General features: G+C 40.1%; 3 protein-coding genes across 3 annotated transcripts; 2 read left to right on the top strand and 1 right to left on the bottom strand.

The window, feature by feature from the left end:
- Positions 1-1,031: 1,031 nt before the first annotated feature.
- On the top strand, positions 1,032-1,994 carry LOC127191980 (olfactory receptor 51I2-like). Its single transcript, XM_051149333.1, has one exon. It carries the CDS (start codon positions 1,032-1,034, stop codon positions 1,992-1,994), a length of 963 nt encoding a protein of 320 aa, XP_051005290.1.
- Positions 1,995-10,046: 8,052 nt separating this feature from the next.
- On the top strand, positions 10,047-11,189 carry LOC127192161 (olfactory receptor 51I2-like). The gene has a single exon (XM_051149482.1). It carries the CDS (start codon positions 10,047-10,049, stop codon positions 11,007-11,009), a length of 963 nt encoding a protein of 320 aa, XP_051005439.1. The 3' UTR covers positions 11,010-11,189.
- Positions 11,190-14,211: 3,022 nt separating this feature from the next.
- LOC127192160 (olfactory receptor 51E1) lies at positions 14,212-15,267 on the bottom strand. The gene has a single exon (XM_051149481.1). The coding sequence runs from the start codon at positions 15,176-15,178 to the stop codon at positions 14,225-14,227; it is 954 nt and encodes a 317-aa protein (XP_051005438.1). The 5' UTR covers positions 15,179-15,267; the 3' UTR covers positions 14,212-14,224.
- Positions 15,268-15,515: the final 248 nt, after the last annotated feature.

The raw sequence follows: 15,515 nt of genomic DNA, 5'->3' as shown, positions 1-15,515 counted from the left end.
GTTTTTATTTCAAATCATTGGAACCAGAGTTCATATCAGAGGCAGTCCCCTGCTCTCCCCTCCTCTTCTCCATGTGGAGAATGAGCTGCCCATCGGCTACATCTGAACAGGGGGTCTAGGTTCTCAGCTTGCAGTGTCCTTGGTTGGTGCATCAGTTTGTGCAGGACCCCCTGGGTCCAGATCCACCACCCTTGATAGCCTCCTTGGGAAGCTTCACACACACACACACACACACACACACACACACACACACACACACACACACACACACACACACACCTCTCCTTCCATCCCCATCTCTTCCATACAACTCACAGGTCTTAATCAAGAGTCATCTTTGAGTCTCAGTATCTGTCCCAATCCCCCACTGGGTAGAGTCACTCAGATGACATCTATGTTGAGCTAATATCCACTTATAAGTGAATATATACCATGCATGTCTTTCTGTGTCTGGGTTACCTCACTGAGGATGACTGTTTCTAGTCCCCTCCATTTGCCTACACATTCCAAGAGTTCCTTGTTTTTGATAGCTGAGTACTTATTCCATTGTGTAAATTATACCTTAGTTTCTTTATCTGTTCTTCAGTTGAGAGGCCCTGTGGAAACACAGAGGAAGGAGATGCAGGCTATCCAGATGAGATCTGATAGGCTGTTGTCAGACAATGAGGGAGGAGGACCCCACCAGTCAGAGGTCTTGGGGAGGGGAACAGGGCAGAAGAGGGATGGAGGGTGGGAACAGGAAGATAAGAGTGAGGAGGTTACAAGTGAGGTGTAAATTAATTTTTTAAAAAAGAAATCAAGCCTTAAAAAGGATTTTTTTTCTTTTAGACATTATATTTCTAAATAGGCTTCATGTCTGTCTTCCTCATGCTTGGACCCATATCAACAGATGTTGTTGGGTTTTGTTTTTTGTTTGTTTGTTTGTTTGTTTGTTTGTTTGTTTGTTTTTTACCAACTTCATCTCTTTTACTTAGGTTTCTTCAGATAGCGAAGAGATCACATCTTCCTAGAGCCCTTGGCTATTTCAAAAGATGCTACCTTCCTCATCCTTCTTCAACATCTCCTTCTTCCAGCCACAGTCTTTCCTCATGACTGGCATCCCAGGGCTAGAGGCTGTCCATGGCTGGATCTCCATCCCCTTCTTTTCTATGTACTCTGTGGCACTCACTGGAAACTGCCTCATCATCCTGGCTGTGAGGAGGACCCATAGCCTACACCAGCCCATGTACTACTTCCTGTCCATGCTGGCCCTGAGTGATGTAGGCCTTACCTTGTCCACACTGCCATCCACCCTGGCTGTGCTCTGGTTTGACTATCGTTTGATCAGCTTCCACACCTGCCTAATACAAATGTTCTTCCTACATTCTTTCTCTGTGTTGGAGTCCTCAGTGCTCTTGGCCATGTCATTTGACCGCTTTGTGGCTATCTCCAACCCACTGCGCTACGCATCTGTCCTCACTAATAATGTCATCATCCGGATTGGGGTGGCCATTGTAGCTAGAGCCACTCTGTCACTATTTCCAGTACCCTTCTTGCTGAAGCGGCTGAACTATTGTCCTGGCAAGATCCTCCTGTCACACTCTTTCTGCTTCCATGCTGATGTCATGAAGCTGGCATGTGCTGACATCACTGTCAATATTCTGTATGGACTCTATGTGGTTCTGTCCACAGTGGGCATAGACTCCTTACTTATTGTCATGTCCTATTCCTTGATTCTTCACACAGTGATGGGGCTAGCCTCTCCCAGAGAGCGTGTCCGGACCCTCAATACATGTGTTTCTCATATCTTAGCTGTCCTGGTCTTCTACATTCCAGTCATAGGTGTGTCCATGATCCACCGTTTTGGTAAGCACCTGCCCCACATCGTTCATGCCCTTGTTGCATATGTGTACCTTGTGGTGCCTCCTGTGCTCAACCCCATCATCTATAGTGTCAAGTCCAAGCCCATCAGGGTGGCCATGTTCAGAGTGCTGAAAGGAAAAGACCAGAACTGATGACATTGGAACTTGTGAAGTGCTTAGGAGACAAAAACAACAAACTTGGTGGATCAAGTCATGCACATGGCTTGGTGATGGGTACCAACCATGATAAGTGTAAGTCATGCACATGGCTTGGTGATGGGTACCAACCATGATAAGTGTAAGTCATGCACATGGCTTGGTGATGGGTACCAACCATGATAAGTGTAAGTCATGCACATGGCTTGGTGATGGGTACCAACAATGATAAGTGTAAGACTGGTGACATTATTCCTATAATTGTTTTCTATGGTACTAGGGATCATATCAAAGGCTTCTAACATGCTATGCAAGCCCTCTACTACTGAGCTAAATTCTCTGATATGAAATTTTGTTGTGTTCATTTGTTACCTCATTTATGTCACACATAGTTTCTTAAAGCCAATGTTTTCTGGCCCTGTTTTCAATTCCAGAAGAGAAAAATGGTTCCCATATTGCTTTTGCTTTATAGACCTTAATTTTAGTACATATCCAAAATGTCTAAACATAAAAAACATGTAATATAATTTAATGGTAAATTGTTTAAAGTACATACAGAGTCCTGGGTAAGCTGAGAAACAAGTTTTTATGTTTATTCTGTGTCCTTTCTTTGATTAAATGTGAATAATTATACAGTATTTCTAGGATTGTTATACATGTCACAATATGTTGTAAATGCCAATAAAGAGTTTCCATTCAAGTAACTGAGCTGTTCATTTATTCATTATAACAAGATGTTTTGGAATTATTTTATTCTGATAATTTTCACCTGAGAAAATTTTACAGTTTTGTGCATGCATGTATAATATTGAACCAAAATTTACTGATAATAAATCATGGAAATTTTATGTTAAGACATTCTGTGTTAAACATAAACATAAAATTTTACCACTTATTAAACATGAAAACAAATGTGAATACTAATGAAAATTTTCAGATAAACAATTAAATCCCAAATAAGCATTTCAGACTGCAGACTACAAACTGCTTTAAATTTTCATAGCTAAGCTACATTTCTATTTCATAATGGCCACTGCTGAAAACATTGCTTTACAAATACATAGGATAAAATAGCAGAAGTATACTTAGGGTCATTTCAGACACTGGTGAAGACTTCATCCACACTCCAAGACAGTGTTCATTATATACTTTTCATTAAGCTGAAATCAGTAACTCAGATAGAAGTATTTCAAATTCCAGTATTATACAATATAAGATACACTAACTTTATATTGGTATATACAACCCAAAACATACAGTAGGCTCAAAACTGAGCCAAATTGTTCAAGACTGTATTCATTGAGATTAGCAGTGTGATAGCATGCATTTATTTCATTTTGAATGCTGCTTTTGTTCACTGGCCATTCAGAAATGTAATTACTGTTGTCAATTTCTCCACATCTCCAACATTTGATTATGTCAACTCACATGGGGTCCTGACCCATGTATTAAACAGTTAGGCTTAAATAAAAGGTTTTATTTGTGTATGTTTTTAAGGTTTCAGAAGTAAAAAGTAACTCACTTTGTCCTTCAAGAATATCATGGTCCATTGATGTACAGGGGAGAATAAGCAAGGAAATGTAATGGCAAACAAAGTGTTAATGATACTGGCTGAGGTTGGGAAGGAGGGAAACAGTACATTTGTGAACATTTGGAATTTTCCAAGCTCTAACTGGGCTCCTGAAAAAAAAAAAGAGGGAGTGTATTTCGTAGATGTTGACATTTGAACTGACATGGAAAGGTGAATAATAGAAGTAGGGAAAACCCTCTGCCTCCACAGTAGAGTGAGCAGGCCGTTAAATGTGATAGAAAAGAGTGGAGTGGCAGAAGGTAGAACTGCAAAGTGGGACTCATATGAGCAGAGCTTCCTCAGACTGTCTCAAGTGTGTTGTGGCAGTTTTCAAGCATGAGCTGAGGTCTGCCCCTGGGTCAGGTTCCATTCTGAAAACAAGATGGGATTATAAAAATATCTTGTTCAGTTCGTACAGAATTTAGTGTCACTTGCTTTGTACTCTAACGGTGGTCACTCACTAACCATTTCCAAGTCAGTGACATTAATGTCCCTGATTTTTTGTCTATGTACTAGTAGGTATTATGTTAAGGCTTGATAGAGACTCCACATATTCCTCTTGTAATTGGCTTCATAGTGCACACTGACTCAGTCTCTGTCCTGCTCCAGGGCCCTCCTCATAGCTGATATTCTGCTATATTACAAGGGAGGCTGGCAAGTGCTGTAGCAATTGCTTGGTGGTAAGAGGTAAAGGATCCAATAAACTATCTTTACTTTTGAGAGTGTGAAGACAGGATAAAATACACTGAATGTGTGAGAACATCACTTAGGTGGCAGGTTGCTGATTTGGAGGGGTTCATGAAAACATGTTATATTGAACGATTCAGAATGTTGCGGTTTCCTGGTTTCCAATACTTTGGTGAGTAGTCACTGTGTTCGTCTTTAGGTTTCATGTTTCTTCAGTTTTGAACCTATCTTGACCCAAAATTTCTTTCCAAAACATATCTGCTCTCCTCTCCTCAGGCCTTACAGAATTATTGGCCTATAATTTCAAGTCCCCTCGAAGCCCAGGAAGCCATGCAGAAGAAGCGGGGGAATAGTTGTGAGAGCCAGAAGGGTTGAGGCAATCAGGAGGGTATACTCACAGAATCAATCAGGTGGATATACTCACAGAATCAATCAGGAGGATATACTCACAGAATCAACTAGCAGAGCTCCTAGGGGCTCACAGGAACTTAGTGGCAACCACAACCATGGAGCGTGCACGGGTCTGACCTAGGCCTTCTGCATATTTGTTCTGGTTGTGTAGCTTGGTGTTTTTGTGGGACTCATAACAGTGGAAGTACAGTATCTCTAACTCTTTGGCTTGCTATTAGGACTGTTTTTCTCTTACTGTGTTGCCTCATTCAGCCCTGATTTGAGGGTTTGGGCCTCCTCTTATCTTGTTATGCTATGTTCAGTTGACATCCCTGGAAGGCCTGCTCTTTACTGAAAGAACATAGGAAAAGAAAGATCTAGGGGAGATGGGAAGTAGGAAGAAACTGGGGTGGGGAGTGGAAAGAGAAGAAACTGCAGTCAGGATTATTATATCAGGGAACGATAAAAATAAAATAAAAATAAAAGAAGACTCGGACCTCAGTGTTGGCTGGCTGTCTCCTTCCAGGAAATAAGAAACACACTTTCTAAAACTGAGGGAACCAGGGTAGCTGGGCCACTGATACATTAGAACTTGTAGACAGCATGCTTAGAGACAGCTGGGCTAGAGGTATGATCTGATTGGTCAATTCTATAATCTTTTTGAAATCCCCCAACCAACCTAGCTTCTCAACAAATATTCCCATCCCATGGGTGGAGCTGAACACACAGAAGTAATTCTGTAATTCAAATTCCATTTTCCCTTGAGTCTGGCTACATTTTCCTGAATCAGAATAAAAGAAAAGTATCTTACCTGAAGAAGGTTCTATACTCTATGGGATGTGATACAACAGCTTTGAATAGCACCAAGGCAAGGTGAGTGGGCAGGCCTCACAATTGGCCTTTCCTCTATTTTTAGAGTTCTGGGAGGATTCATTTCCTCCCTTCCCCATCAAAAATTCAAAGAAAAGAAATACCAAAAGGTAGGGGCCAGAAAGAAATGAAGAGACTTAGATGTTAGGTTTAAGAAGAGCCCAGAAATTCCAGCTGATTTTCAAAACAAGATATCTATATGATTTATTTTTAAAAAAGGTGCTTAAAGGAGCCATGTCTAGACTAAAATATTATTTTTAAAGGTAAATATTCATACTTGGGAGTATTCCAACATAGCCCCCAGACTAGTTTAGAGAATTGTTTATTCAAATTCAATTCAAAACTACTGAATTTCTAGTATGTTTATTGTGTATTAGTGTCAAAGTTCCAAGAAAAAAAAACAGAACTTGGACATGGGAAATTAATTCACTCATACAGTTGTGAAGACTCATGTGTGAATTATTCAGGACCATCTGGAGATTCCAGGAAAGGTTGATGTACATTCTACCTCTCAAGGGCACCTGGGACACAATCCCATCTCGCAGGGAAACCTCAGTTTACCCTCTCTTCTAATTCAGTGAAGCCACACATAGAACAGAAAGTGATGATCTAAATGCCTAAAAATTCAAGTTGTTTATAAAAAAAAAATATATAGTCATAGAGATATCTAGAACACTGTTTAGCCAAAAACTGATACTATAATTTGAGAAGTCAGCACAGGAAATTAACCATCATGTGTACCACACCATGGAATGAGCTTTATCAAAGAGAATCAGATTTCTAGTTTGAGTAATAGCCAAACTTGTTGAGATCGTAAACTGCTGTATAAGTTGGTGTGTGTGGCACTTTTGCAAGCATGAATTATTAATTGCGAGGAAAAACTGCTTGGGAGTTAGTGCAGGAAATCTCAAGAAAGGGGATGCAAAGATATAAAGCAGGAGCAATGGAAAGAGATGGAAGAGAAAGATTGATTGATGAGTGAGAGTTAGCAAGTGTTGCTGTGCGTTGCCATTACATTAACAAGGAGAAGACACACATAGCTAATGCTGTCTCACATATTCTAATTCCAGAGGCTTGTACTCAAATGTTAAAGCTGTGTTCCAGCTAAAGCACTGATGGGCAAACCGAGAAAGGATAACGCGACTTGGTTGGCCAGGAGAGTACCAATTTAAAGGTGGTGACTTTTGAGGACCGGTTGGCTTAGACAATTTGACAAGTCTGTAAGGAAAGGCAGAGGGAAGGAGAAGTGGTGGAAGAGTGAAGGGTGAGAGCAGGACCAGCATTTTCCCTAAAACAACAGTAAGAGAAATAAGATTGTGAACAGTTTCCTTAGGACTGAATTATGGGAGGGGAGCACAGGTGGAAGAAACAATGGCTGAGAAAGTGAATCCCTGAGACATCCAACAGACCTAACTCTGGGGAGACAGTCTGGGGGCACACAAATAATGTCACATCTGTTGGTTACCCCATCGGGCTTCTCAAAACAGGACACAGATAAAATATTTGAGATTCTTAGCTGACATGATAAGAAATTTAGCTAAACCTGTCTTGGAGATTTCTTCTCTGTGCCATCAACTAGAAATGTAGCAGAGTATGCCCATCCCATGGGTGTAATGAACGATTTCTGAAATAGAATTCCAATACCCTCTTCTTCAAAACCCACCATCCACTACCTGATGCCTGGGGAAACGCAACTTACCTTTTATTTGCTTTCCTTTCACTTGCTTTCTTTCACTGGTTATGACTTCATTATTCATTCATTCAAATACATATTGCATTCAACTCTAGTCTGTACCAGGAACTGCACCAGGTAAGACTTACCAGTTAATAGACAGAACCTTATGGTGGAATTTGTAACCTAGTAAAACAGACATAAAACAGCAAGGAAAGAAGTAATCATTAAATGTAAAAAATCAATCCAGAGGCTTACAGGAGAATACAAGTGTGTCATGTGAGAATAAGGAAGGATGTGGGTCAGGGACTCATTGAGGTGAGAGTCGTCCAAATGGCTCTTTGAGAAAATTATATAAAGGAATGAGGGCCTCAGCCATGTGAAAATCAAAGGAAGAATACAGAAAGAACACAAAATCCCCAAAATAAATAATACAGACATTTTTAGAAACTGAAATATGATCTGCTTGGCTGAATGATTCTGGTCAGGTCAAAGTTTGGAATGAGCTTCATCACAGGACTACCCAAGCCATATCGTACACATCCTACCAGACTGCACAGGAAGCCACTGGATGGGTTTCCACATGGAGTAACATGAACAAGTCACTTCCCTGAATGTCAATTGCCATCCGCAGTGTTGGAAGATCAGTCCCGTAAAGTCGACATTTTCACAGTAGTGGTGGGCTTTAAATGAGTCACAAGTAAGGAAAGCCTTGAGTGCTGTACCATGTCTGGGGTATTTTCTACTGCAGACCAAAGTTCAAGTACTTCCTGTCATCAGGACAGGCCACGGAGACAGTATTGGTTTTAGAATCAGACTTAGAAGGATTCAAACTCCAAGACATGGGCCACATATCAGAGGTAGGCCACTTACAGCTCTCCAGCCCCAGGGCTTCTGGATTGCACAAGGGGTAGGGGAAGGTGGCCTTTTCCAGAGTCTCTTGATTCCTTGTCTAAATAAATTTGGCCCAAAATGTTAAATATGAATCATGGAATTTTGGAGCATATGTCAAAAAATGTGTCATATAAAAGCCAAGGGCACCACTCTCAGCCTTCTGGTCCAGTATATCTGACAGACATATTTGTGAGGCAGGAACTATTGAAGACTTGCTTACCCTGTCTTGGCAGAGTTTAGCCGTCAACTCTGCCTGCACTGAAGCCTGCAGAATTTTTAGGCAAAATTCTGTCTGTTGTAGAAATGAGGACATTTTGGCCAGTGGCTTGTTTGCCACATTTTAAGCCATCTCCATAAGGAGGATCTTTGATACTCATCATCTTCTTTGAGGTAGGCTGGGTGTTGCCAGGAGTTAACCTGTCACATTGTCAATGAATCTTTAAAACAACAAAAAAAAATCCTTAAATGCCATATTCTGTATGTCTCTGAGGTTTTTGAAGATATTATCTAACTATTTAACCTTCCCTATCTATAGAATCATAACTATCTGTTAAACCTAGGTTGTATATTCTTGTGATAAAAATAGACTAGTAATTGGCATTACCATGATTTGATCAACTAACAATTACCTTGTATACCTTACTTATCCTAAACAGCCTGCAATAGCACTTTCAAAGCATTGGAAGTAAACCTTGTATCCTACTTGAGTTGTATGGCTACAATAACACATATTAGAGTAGAAATATAATTGTAAATTTGAATATGTCTGTCAGATATCCTGGCCCAGAAGGCTGAAGATGATGTTCCAACATTATAGAGAGTTTTGGGTGACTGTTCAGACAAAAAACTATCTCTGTCATTTTTTTCACTTTGGAAGCTGCTAATCTGCACTTCCTGTTTACTCAGGTAATTAACTTTATTCTTTCTCAAGTCTCTGATGGGGTTGAAGACCAAATAGTTTAATTTTACAATTAACCTTAGTTCTTTAGGGAATTAATATGTTTTTAGGTCTAGATAGATGTTTTAAGTTGATAGAGATGAGATAATATAGATACTGATTTATATTCAGAATTTTAGACTCTCCAAAATAAGAAAGATGTTTTCTTCAAGGTTGCCAAATACAAATAGCTAAAACACTACGAATGTAACATATATATAACTCCTGACTATTTTGTAGTTCTTTTTGATGTATGCAGTTTATTATATATGTAACAATATAAATATATATGTTATAATAATAATAATAATAATAATAATAATAATGATGATGATGATGATGATGATGATGAAAAGCCAATGGCAACATAAAAAGATGAGCTTTGTAATAACTCTGTTTTAAAAGTGCAAAACTGTGGGGAAAACACAGTAATTTCTCATGCAGTCAGGTCCTCCATAGTGTTTCTTGATCACTATAAACTTTCTTTAGTCCATTTTCCTGGTTTAATTTTCTTTATCTCTTACCAAACAGAAATTCTCGTTTCCTTCTAGGCACAGGAATATTATAGGTCCTCAATTTGGACAACAAGTAGATACTGGTGAGACCAACAGAGCACCTAGTCTGGATACTGTTTCATAACGTAGCATAACCTGGTCCACCAGCCAGACCAGGTGTCAACATTAGGGACAAGAAGCTTTTCAACAAGCATGATATAATTTATAACTGCGCAATTCTATGCTTGAAAGAAGCCAGATCTTCAAAAGCACCTATACTTTTCATGAAGCTATAAGAAATGTATAGGCAAGATATTATCATGCTAAGTGGAATGTAATATATAGAGATCCTTACTGATTTTGCTATCAATACTACACTTTTACACATAGAAGTAAAGGGTAAACTAATGAAACTTGAGTGTAAAGCTTTTGACTCAACACTACTTTGCTTTTTCTTCTCATCCTACATATGTCCTACATATCTGTCCAGACTGAATCCATTGCATCTCCTGAGAACCCTTGGCTGTCTCAAAGGATGCTCCCTTCCCAGGTTTTCATCAACATCTCCTTCTTCCAGCCACAGTCTTTCCTCATGACTGGCATCCCAGGGCTAGAGGCTGTCCATGGCTGGATCTCCATCCCCTTCTTTTCTATGTACTCTGTGGCACTCACTGGAAACTGCCTCATCATCCTGGCTGTGAGGAGGACCCATAGCCTACACCAGCCCATGTACTACTTCCTGTCCATGCTGGCCCTGAGTGATGTGGGTCTCAGCTTGTCCACACTGCCATCCACCCTGGCTGTGCTCTGGTTTGACTATCGCTTCATCGGCTTCAATGCCTGTCTGATACAAATGTTCTTCCTACATTTCTTCTCCGTGGTAGAGTCCTCAGTGCTCTTGGCCATGTCATTTGACCGCTTTGTGGCTATCTCCAACCCACTGCGCTACGCATCTGTCCTCACTAATAATGTCATCATCCGGATTGGGGTGGCCATTACCACCCGAGCTACTCTGTCCCTCTTACCGTTGCCTTTCTTGCTGAAGCGACTGAACTATTGTCCTGGCAAGATCCTCCTGTCACACTCTTTCTGCTTCCATGCTGATGTCATGAAGCTGGCGTGTGCTGACATCACTGTCAATATTCTGTATGGACTCTATGTGGTTCTGTCCACAGTGGGCATAGACTCCTTACTTATTGTCATGTCCTATTCCTTGATTCTTCACACAGTGATGGGGCTAGCCTCTCCCAGAGAGCGTGTCCGGACCCTCAATACATGTGTTTCTCATTTCTTAGCTGTCCTGGTCTTCTACATTCCAGTCATAGGTGTGTCCATGATCCACCGTTTTGGTAAGCACCTGCCACACATCGTTCATGCCCTTGTTGCATATGTGTACCTTGTGGTGCCTCCTGTGCTCAACCCCATCATCTACAGCGTCAAGTCCAAGCCCATCAGGGTGGCCATGTTCAGAGTGCTATGTAAGAAAGGCCAAGGCTAATAAAGTTTAAACACATCACAACTTGGATAAAATAAATGACATGTCAAAGCACTGAAAATTTCTAGTTGCACTGAGATTGTGAGACCATCTGCCTTATTCCTGTTACTAGTCAGTTTATCGTTTACTCTGTAAAGATAATGATGGGGATTAAAGACTGATAAATATGTGAAACATTTTCATTTGTTTCCAGAATTTTACACTTAGTACCAGGAAAAAGGCATATGGGGCAGTCATGCTATAGAACAAGAAGTGTCATAATAAATCTCCATGCAAGAGATTACTAGAAATCAACTACTATAAATCAGTAGTTGACAGAACCTTCCTCAAATGGTTGGAAAGAATGGGGATGGTGAAGTCAGTTTTTATATGACTTCACATAATATTCTAAGCTTCTTCATTTATACCTAGTAAATGAAGATTATTTATCTTTAAAAATATTTTTGTTAAATATTTCATTATGTAATAGATACTAGTATTAATTATAGATTGGAGGTGTGTAGGTACCTGTGCCAGACTGGAGTGATCTGGAATCTCTTCTGAAATCTAAAGTACTAACTCTGCCTCTAAAAGAAAAATTTATTGGCCAGTGTAGTTAATCTATTCATCAAGCATTTTATATGAATGCCTCCAACGTGACTGCAAATATAAGTATAAAACAGACACAATGTGGGATTAAATGAGGCATATACCTGTGGTTCCAGCACTTGAGAGGTGCATGTAAGAGAATCATCCATCCATTCAAGGTTACCCTTAGCTACAGAGTGAGTTTGAGACCACCCTGGGTTACACTATGAGAGTCTCTCTCAAAAGAAAACTCACCAAAATGAGGACATACACACAAACTTATCATATGTCCAAGCAGAAGCATGTGTGCAAATTCACATTAAAACACTGGAATTAAAACCAATTTTTAATAACAGTTGAAGATTTTTATTATCTTTTAATTTCTTTTATATTTTCATAATGTTTATGATTTTTGTTTACACTCATCATGTCTCACTTTGCAAATAAAAAAAATCACGTCTCTCTGTCTTTTCATTGTCTTTCTCTCAACTGCAATGTCAGAGCACATCTAGTCATTGAATGGTTATCCACTCTCCTCCCCTCAGTTCAAAGTGACCAAATCTTTCATTGAGTACATTTCATGCTATTTCCTTTGGCCACCCCTCACCTTGGCTGAGCAATTCTACCATATACACAATTCTCATACTCCAAGAAGTTGGATGTGCAAGTAGGTCTCCGTGCAGCTAGCCATGGCCAGGAAATTTTATTCTGCCTCTAGTTTGCTACCTGCCTCTCATACTTACCAACTACCCCGTGAATCTGACAATGGCCTTTCTGTGGGTGATGATCCCAACCCCTGATCAATCTACTTTTACTCTGCTCCTACAATGAGTGCCCAGTCCATGACTAGATAATAGCATTCCTAGGCAGGCCTCAAGGCTATATTCATGCTAAGTACTGTTGACAGGAATGTAGTTCTTATTTCCCTCCTTGCCACACAATGTAAAGCCCTGGGTATCTGTGGTGCTTGGTTGTATATGTGCTCCTCACTTTGTATAGACCCATGTTTTCCCTAGTCTGTCTTACTGGTTACCCATGTGACCTAAGGATCTCACACAGCCTACTCAGTTTCATGTCTCTTGCTCTTTACTCTCTTCTCTGTGGTGACTAGCCCTCTCTTTATACCACAAGCTGCTGGATATTCTCAAATCCTTCTCCTAAAGCAAGCCCCAGACACGCAGCAATCCGCTGCTAACTGTAGGCATAAAGCTATTGTGTAATTCAAATACTGATTTCTGTATCCCTCATGTCTGGTTGTAATTCTTGTTCTGAGAATCCCCTGTTTAAATGTTGTATAAACTCTGTTCCCCAATTGTCCCCTGGTATGCCAATAAAGCAGCTTACAGCCAATCACTGACCATGGGAGAGAATAGTGATGGACTTCCTGCTAGCTAAGGGAAAAGGAAGTAGAGGAGGAAGTAGAGGATTCAGACTTGGGCAGAGGTCCAGGAATCAGAAAAGAGGAGTTAGATCAAGAAAGTTACAACATGCAAGTATCACTGAGATGAGTTCTGGGAGAAGCCAAATTAGCTTAGAGGGTTAAGATTAGAGTAATAACTGCTCAGTTCTTGAGCAGGGAAGGTTATAATTAAACAAATATAAGAGTCTCAATTATTTGTGTGAGAGCTGGTTAAGAGAGAAACTAAGAGAAATAAACATAGTTTTATTAAAACAGCCTTCAACAACTAACCAAATTATTTCACAAACAAACTCATTTGGTAACAGTCCTATTTCCATTGTGTAAGCACAGTGAAGATTAAGCTAGTCACAATGCAATGTTTATTGGTATGATTAAAGCCATGAGTTGTATTGATAGGAAATTCCTCAAAACAGCCTTACGTGAGTGGAAATAAAGGACGAAATGCCTCCTCCAAAAGCAGTGTAAGACTTGAAGTTCCCTGTTCAAAATCCTGCCAGTCTATCTAACAATTCTTCTACATAACGTAAGATTAAACATAAAAACGCTTTTTTTTTTCTTCTGTTTTTGAGCTTCCATGATCCTGTGTAATTCACTGGTTCTTACGAAATATCGGTTTCCCCGTTAATGCAACCAAAGTACACATAAGAAGTTGATAAACTTAAATAAGTAACAGTGTCTTCATGGCTGTGACAAGTATCATAACAAAGTCTGTCATCTCACAATGTAGTGTTTTCTAGCCTGGGACCCAGAAGAAAAACAACTATTTCTTTGGAGATTGTTTTGAATATGGAATTGTTACAAGTTCTTAGAAATCCAAGGTTGTTGTAAATTTTGATGATGAAATTGGGGTTTTAATCCAGATTAAATAATTTTATTACAGTCTTTTGTTTATTTTCCATTTGCCATGCCTTTGTTGAACATTTTAGCCGTGTTGCTCCATCTCCAAATGCTGTGAACCATCATCAGTGAAATTAATTGAGGTAATAACCTTCAAAACACAAGTCTCGATCTTAATAATCATACAGAGGAAAATAAAAGAGACTGTGATATTAGAAGATGGAGATTTCAGGTGTTATTCCATTCTGCATAGAAATTCCACAGCAGTTTCGTCTTTGAAAGGTCTGAGCTGTTTTGATTAAGAAAGATGTTTTCCTAATACTGTCTTTCAAGACGCTGATATAAAAGAATCAGTTACAGAACTCTAAATGGAGGGGGGCTTCATCACAAATTCCTAGTGATCTGAAGTGTGTGTGGTCGTGAGAAAAAGACGCAGGATACGCTGCCGGATCTCCTTTGTCTTTACTCCATAGACGATGGGGTTGAGCACAGGAGGAACCAGAAGATAGGTGTTGGCCATAATGACAGGCAGGAGGGAGTTGCGCCTATTGCCAAAACGGTGCACCATTGACAGTCCAATGAAAGGCACATAGAATATGAAAACAGCACACACATGAGAGACGCAAGTGCCAAACGCTTTTGCCTGGGCTTCACGTGTCAAGCCCAACACAGTCTTAAGGATGAGCAAATATGAGAAAGAGATGAGAAGTGAGTCCAAACCAATGGCAGAGATGATGACGATGAGTCCGTAGATGACGTTCACACGGATGTCAGCACATGCCAGCTTCATGACATCTTGGTGAAGACAGTAGGAATGAGAAAGGATATTGGAATCACAGAAAGGCAACCTTTTGATGAAGACAGGTAAGGGTGCCATTAGTGCGGCACCCCTGACCACAGCAGCCATGCCAATTTTGGCAACCCGAGGCAATGTAAGTACAGTGGCATGGCGTAGAGGATGGCAGATGGCCACATAACGATCAAAAGCCATGGCCAGCAGCACTGTGGACTCCATGCCAGATAAGGAGTGGATGGCAAACATCTGTACCAGACAAGCATCAAACTGAATGGTAGTGGAATTGAACCAGAAAATGGCCATCATTTTTGGCATGGATGAGGTGGAAATGAGGATGTCTAGGCCAGAAAGCATGCAAAGAAAGATGTACATCGGCTCATGTAGGCTGTGCTCTGTCCTTACAATGTAGATAATTGTCAAGTTACCTAGCACAGCGATAAGGTAGAGGGAGCACAGTGGAAAAGCCAACCAAAACTGAGCTTCTTCTAAACCTGGGAGGCCTATTAAGATGAAATATGTGGCGCTAGATTCACTGCTATTGATGCTCACCATACTGAAGGAACTGAGATGTAGCCAACACCAGGCAGGTTGAAGCTGAAATACAAAGAGAAGTCATCGTCAGGTCCTCTAGAATCTCAATGTCATAGCACCCTTGATCCTAGTGTCCTCTTCCCTAATCCTATTACTCTGGACCTACCCTAGGTTTCATCTAACTGTAAATCAAGCGCCAGATGAAATTTCACTTAGTTCTACTTGTGAATCTTACCTGTATATTAAGTGAAATAATGGGATGACATTCTGATGATATTAATCATTTGGTCTCTCAAACTAAAAATAATTATGTCCTCTGTGGAGTCTTATACTCCTTACATTTAATATTGATCATATT

The sequence above is a fragment of the Acomys russatus genome, chromosome 7 (genome assembly GCF_903995435.1).
Source record: "Acomys russatus chromosome 7, mAcoRus1.1, whole genome shotgun sequence".
Lineage (NCBI taxonomy): Eukaryota > Metazoa > Chordata > Mammalia > Rodentia > Muridae > Acomys > Acomys russatus.
Note: the sequence above shows the minus strand (reverse complement) of the source record. Positions and strands in the feature narration are given on the sequence as shown.

Excerpts from the sequence above, each read along its gene's own strand:
- LOC127191980 (XM_051149333.1), top strand. The coding sequence starts at position 1,032 with ATGCTACCTTCCTCATCCTTCTTCAACATCTCCTTCTTCCAGCCACAG.
- LOC127192161 (XM_051149482.1), top strand. The coding sequence starts at position 10,047 with ATGCTCCCTTCCCAGGTTTTCATCAACATCTCCTTCTTCCAGCCACAG.
- LOC127192160 (XM_051149481.1), bottom strand. The coding sequence starts at position 15,178 with ATGGTGAGCATCAATAGCAGTGAATCTAGCGCCACATATTTCATCTTA.